At 41.7% G+C, this 6183-nt stretch overlaps 1 protein-coding gene across 1 annotated transcript in view; it reads right to left on the reverse strand.

Moving 5' to 3' along the window:
* The window catches only part of LOC102863946 (nuclear body protein SP140-like), a 23161-nt gene extending 18227 nt beyond the window's left edge, over positions 1–4934 (reverse strand). The window contains exons 1-2 of the mRNA XM_006893864.1: positions 4829–4934; positions 3653–4581 (exon numbers count right to left, since the gene is read on the reverse strand). Of these exons, the coding sequence (XP_006893926.1) occupies positions 3653–4581; positions 4829–4934 (1035 nt within the window). The remainder of the gene's footprint in view (positions 1–3652; positions 4582–4828) is intronic.
* Between the last annotated feature and the right edge of the window lie 1249 nt (positions 4935–6183).

Genomic DNA, 6183 nt, shown 5'->3' on the forward strand with positions numbered 1-6183 from the left:
CCCCAAGTACATTCTACTATGCAACCTTAATTGTGGACTCCTGTGATAACCCTAATACCCTATCATACATTGCTTTTAAATTATTCTCTCCCTCATCTGTTTCAGTGCAGTAAAAGCGTTCTGCTGAGTGAAATATCTCAGTCACAAAAGGACAAATATTTGCATAAGGCCACTGTTGTAAAACAGGACTGACATCAGGATTGAGGAAAGACAGAGAAGGAGAGGAGGAATGATGTATATTGCATTGCAACAGATAAGGAAAAGATCTGTTTAAAAGGGATATATGAATGGATATTCTTGTCATTACAGAAGTCCAGAGTGAAGGCTGCATAGTGGAATGAACTTGCGGGGAGGGATTGTATAAAAATGAAATAAGTTTTCTTTTTCTTTTCAAGGAGAAGAGTGATTTGGGGTGGGGTAGGGAGAAAAGTGCCACAATGAATGACTGGAAATCCTAAGTCTCTGTAAACTTTCATTAAAATTAATAATAAGTTTTTTAGGAAAAATTGTTCTGACTGTACTTCTTCTAAGACAAATTTATTTGGTCTTTTGAATGTCTGTGGTATATTCAAAATTCTTTGCTAACTCCATAATGCAAAGGACATGATATTGTCCTTGGTATTCCTTACTCATAATTCACCTTTCACATGCATATGAAGCAACTGAAGATATCATGACTATGGCCAGCTGTACCTTATGCCTTTAAAAGAGGTCGTTAGCAACAGATTTACCCAATGTAATGCATCATCTGATTTATTGACCATTGCTTCCATTATTGTTGATCGTGGATCCAAGTAAAATAAAGTCCTTGACAATGCCAGTCTTTTCTCTATCAAAATGCTACCTGTTTATAGGGTTTGCAAAGACCTGTTATTTAGAAAGTAGATGGCTCACCGTGCTTCTTAGTCTGTCTTAATCAGGGAATTCCAGCAGAACCTGTCCAGCCTGGGTAACTCTTATGTCATTTGACATACCAGTGGCACAGATTTCAGTATCACAGCAACCTCAAATTATCTCAGTACAGCAAATTGACAGACAAGTGCTGTACCACTTAGTGCTGCAAGTGAGTAGGACTTAAAGTACTTGTTGCAGAAGATCAAGGAATGCAGCCTTCAGTATTTATTGCAACTCAGTGTCAAAGAAACGTGACCTGACAGAGTGCAGGAATTATAGGACAATATCATTGATATCACATGAAAGCAAGATTCTGCTGAACATTATCCAATATCAGCTGGAACAGCACATCAACAGAGAACTGCCTGAAGTGCAGGCTGTTTAGAAGAGCTAATGTTAGGTGGATCATGGCTGAAAGCAGGGAGTACCAGAGGAATGTCTGTGTTTCATTGACTATGCAAAGGCATTTAACTGTGTGTATCACAACAAACTGGCTGACTCTGAGAAGAATGGTAATCCCAGAACACTTGATTGTGCTTATGTGAAACTTATACTTGGACCAGGAGGCATTTGTTAAAACAGAGCAAGGAAACACTGCATGGTTCAAAATTGGGAAGGATGTATGCCAAGGATGTGTCCTATCCCCATACCTTTTCATCTGTCTGCAGAACAGATTATCTGGGAGGCTGGATTCTATGAAGATAAATGTGGCATCAGGATTGGAGGAAGACTCAACAACAATCTGCGTTATGCAGATGACACAAACTTGCTTGCTGAAACTGAGTAAGACCTGAAGCACTTGCTGTGGAAGGTCAAGGACTATAGCCTTCAACATGGATTGAAGCTCAGCATCAAGAAAACAAAGGTTCTCATCACTGGGCCTATTGGCAGCATCATGATAGATGGTGAAAAGATTGAGATTGTTAACAGCTTTAGTTTGCTTGACTCCACGATCAAGACTTTTGATACCAGCAGCCAGGAAATTAAAAGACAAATTGCTGTTAGAGACCTCTCCAAAGAAGAACAATGATGTCAATCTGGAGACTAAGGTGTGCTTGATCCAGGCTATAGTCTTTGCAGTTACTTGCTCTGCATTAGAAAGTGAGACAATGACTAGAGATAATAGAATTGATGTCTTTGAGCTGTGGTGCTGGAGAAGAGTATTGAATATATCATGGATTGCTAAGAGAACAAACAGATTTGTCCTTGAGAGGGTGAAACCAGGCTGCTCCTTGGAGGCAAGGATTCTGAAGCATCGATTGACATACTTTGGACACATTGCAAGGAAGGAACCAGTCCTTGGAGAGGAACATCATGCTTGGGAGGGTGGAGGGACAGCGTAAGGGAGGAAGACCATGGATGAGACGGATTGATTCAGTGACTGGGGTAATGTGGCTAGGTGTGTCAGAAACAACAAAATTGGCACAGTATAGAGCAGGATTTAGGGCTGTTGTAATATAGTGTCACTGCGAGTTGCAAATGACTTGATGGCACAAGAGAATAACAATGTCAAGAAAACATACATTCTTACTACTGGACTAATAAGCAGCATCATGATGGATGCAAAGGAGATTGAAACTGTCAACAGCTTCATCTTGCAATTAACAGCCTTGGTACCAGCAGTCAGGAAATAAGGAGATGTAGTGCACTAGGAAAATCTGTAGTTATGAACTTCTCCAAATTATTGAGGAGTAGTCATGTCAATTTGAGGACTAAATTGTGTCTGATTGAAGTCATGGTCTCTCCGATTACTTGCTATGCATGTAAACCAAGGAAATTAGAACTCAGTCACAGAGATTTGTACACCAATGTTTATAGCAGTGTAGCCTGGAAACAGCCCAAATGTCCATCCACAACTGAACGGATTGAGAAATTATGGTACATTCACATGATGGAATACTACTCAGCACTCATGAGCAGCAATTTAAAAAAATATTACATAACTTTGGAGACACTGGACAACATTATTCTGAGTGAAATAATTCAACCTCATAAGGACAAATACTGCGTAAAAGCATTGTTGTAAAAATAGAAAGATAACTAGTAAAACATGTATGAGGATGCAAGGTGGGGAGAGGTGGGAGCAGAGGGGGAGGATGGATGGAGCAAAATCACAGGTTTGCACAATTTGGTGGCTGGAGGGAGAGGGTAAAGGAAATGTGATAGATTTGGTGGGGACCTAAAAGGATGGATAATAGGGGCAAGGTCCAATGGTGACTAATTTTAATAGCTAATGATTATATGACATAATTGACATAATGACAATGAAGGAAAGTGGGGAGAAAATATTTTTTAATAAAAATAATGGGGGCAGGGAATGTGTCTTTTAGGGATTTATTCACCCCTCACTCATCCCATAGGGCTTCTTCCCAGTCCCTTCACTAACATTGGGGATTATTGTTTCTAAGTCCTTACTGATTGATTGATCCCAAGCTACCCTTTCTTTCTTTTTTTTTTTTTAAAGAAAGTGATTTATTAAGGGAATTCTCTGAGAAGCATAGTGTAAGAAGCATAATCGGGTTCTGGAGGAAAGACACAGAATCTGAAGACTGCACCAGGACCGCAGGGGGCACAGAAGCAGCAGTCACAGTACTGGTTCCACCGTGAAGCAAGTGGGGCAAAACCTCCAGGGGAAGCGGTTCTGTTCACCGTAGGGCAGGGCAGGGATCCGACGGGTGGGTAGTGTTAGTCAGCAACAGTGCCGAGAGGCCCTGCCCATAAAACTACAAGTGGCCAGGGCGTCCCATCATTCACGTACCAGTGGGCTCTTCTCGTTTATTTCTTGAATAGCAAACACTTCCTTGAAATTCTTCTCAAATTCAGACTCCAGCCTCAGTCCCATTTGACCAAAGTCCTTGTTCTTGTAGGATGCTCTGTGGTTGTGGAAGATGAGGCGCATGTCCTGCACGAATCCCTGCACCTGGCGATAACTCTTCTTATCCAGTTTCTTCTTGATTTTATTTAGCCACATGGGTTCCTTTAGGGCCCCAGAAACCTCTTTATTATAGTAATAATACGGGATGTTGGCGAAAAAGGAGATCTCTGAACAGCAATAGACCTTCAAGAGGATGAACTCACATTTCAACTGTTCCTTGGGCAACATCTGCCTCTCCAGGATCTCAGATTCCTGTTGAAACGCTTGGCCTCCTGAAGAACCCTTCACCCTGCAGAAGATGCAGCTCCACGGGGTCCTCTCCTTCTCCACAGGTGGAATGTGACAGCGCTCATGGAAGGACCTTGAGCAAGTGTCACAGCAGAATAGGTCCCCTCCATCGCGGCACACCTCACAGTCATCAGAGTTCCCCAGACAAGACTCAGCTAAGTCCTTGTTGTGATACTCTGATTTTCTCATTTTTATCCAGTGACGTCCTCTTGGTGGATGAGGGAGGAATCCTTCCTTCATCAGCCACAGCAGAGGCCATCCACCACAGCGCACACTCAGCTTCCAGTTCTTTGATCTCGCGTAGCCTCCTCTGATTTCAAATTCGTTGGGGGTGAACCAGTTTCCATCTTCTTGATGTATGGATTTCTCTGAGACTCCTTGTTCAAGTTTCTCCTTATATAAAGTTCCCTTCACCTCACCACAAGTGACAGGCAGTACAGAGGAAGAAAAATCCACAGCTTCAGCTACACACTTTCTTAGATCTTCACCTCTTGGACGGCCACTTTTCACTGGGCCTTTGTGTCCTTGAGTTAAAGGATTCCTAGGTCTACCTCTTTTCCTCCCTCTTCTCTTCTTTTGTTTTTCCAAAGGAGATTTGTCTGAACTTTTTACAGTATCTGCTGGTCCAGATCCTTGAGCACTCTCTCCCAGTTGCTTCCTTAGTTCTTAATGTTTCATCTGTGCCATCCACATCGTCTTTCTTTATGCTCATCTTCTCCTGGTCCTGGAGGTGTTCTAGAATTCTATCTTTCAGTACAGTGTGTAGATCACCTTGTTCATGGATGAACTGGGAACTGACTCTTTTCTGGGCATCTTTTCCATCATCTTTTCGAATGTTAGGATTCACTGAGTGAACAGCATGCCAGCGGCCATACATGAGAGTGGGAAGCCATCCCAAGCTACCTTTTGTTACTATTTTGATCTGTATATTTTTGACATGGCACTCAGGTGCCATGTTATGAAAAAATGACTGTGACAGGTCTAGGTTACACAACAGAGGAAAGAGCATGGATGTCTCAAAGGAAGAACATCCAAACAGAGAGCAGAGGATAGTCACATGGCTTTGGGCATCCAAGCATTTCCAGAGGGCTTTAGGCTTTCATCTCTTCTTGAGAGGCCTCTTCATTCATCTGGTCTTCAGAACACTTAGAGAGAAAGTGAGCTGTTCCCTTTATACTTTGAAGTCTTGTGTCTCTTTTTTTTTTAAATGAAAAAACAATTTTTCTCTCATTCATTCATTGTTGCACATTTTCCTCCCTGCCCACTCCTCCTCCTAGTTCACTTTTCTCTTTGGAAAAAGAAAAAAAAAATATTTCATTGTTATACAATCCCCCTGCCCCCCTCCAGTCCACTTTACTATGCAGCTCTTATTCTGGACTCTTGCCATGCAAATAATACCTAATCATGCATTCCTTTTAAGCAGGCCTCTCCCTCATCTGTTCAACACAGTGTACATTATTTAACCCCTCTTATTAGTTTCCCCCCAACCCTGATATCAGTCCTGTTTTATAACAGTAGCACTATTTGTCCTTTTATGACTGAGGTATTTCACTCAGCATAATGTTCTCCAGAGTCACTCATTTTGTATAATATATCATGAGTTCTTTGTTTTTCAATGCTGTGTATTATTTCATTGTGTGAATATACCACAGTTTCTCTAGCCATTTGTTTATGATGGGCACTTGGGTTGTTTCCAACTCTGCTATCGTGAACAAAGCAGCGATAAACATGGGTGTTCATATATCTGCTTGGGTGGCAGTTCTGATTTCTTTGGGGCATATTCCCAGTAGTGGAATTGCTGGGTAAAATGGTATTTCTATTTCCAACTTTTTGAGAAAGCACCATACTGTTTTCCCTAGTGGTTGTACATTATACACTCATACTAACAGTGACTAAGGGATCCAGTTTCTCCACAATCTCACCGGCATTTATTTGCTGCTCTGTTGAATTTTGCTACTCTTACTGGGGTGAGATGATATCTCATAGTTGTTTTGTCCAAGGCTATTTCTCAATTTCATTGCCATTAAGTCAAAACCAATTCATAAATGACCCTCCAGCAGGTTTCTGAAGCTGTAAATTTCTGGGGGGGGGGCATTGCTCATCTCTTTCCCATGAAATTTCTGGTG

This window comes from Elephantulus edwardii, unplaced genomic scaffold, assembly GCF_000299155.1.
Source record: "Elephantulus edwardii isolate Elephantulus edwardi_28Jun2011 unplaced genomic scaffold, EleEdw1.0 scaffold00132, whole genome shotgun sequence".
In the NCBI taxonomy this organism is placed as follows: Eukaryota; Metazoa; Chordata; class Mammalia; order Macroscelidea; family Macroscelididae; genus Elephantulus; species Elephantulus edwardii.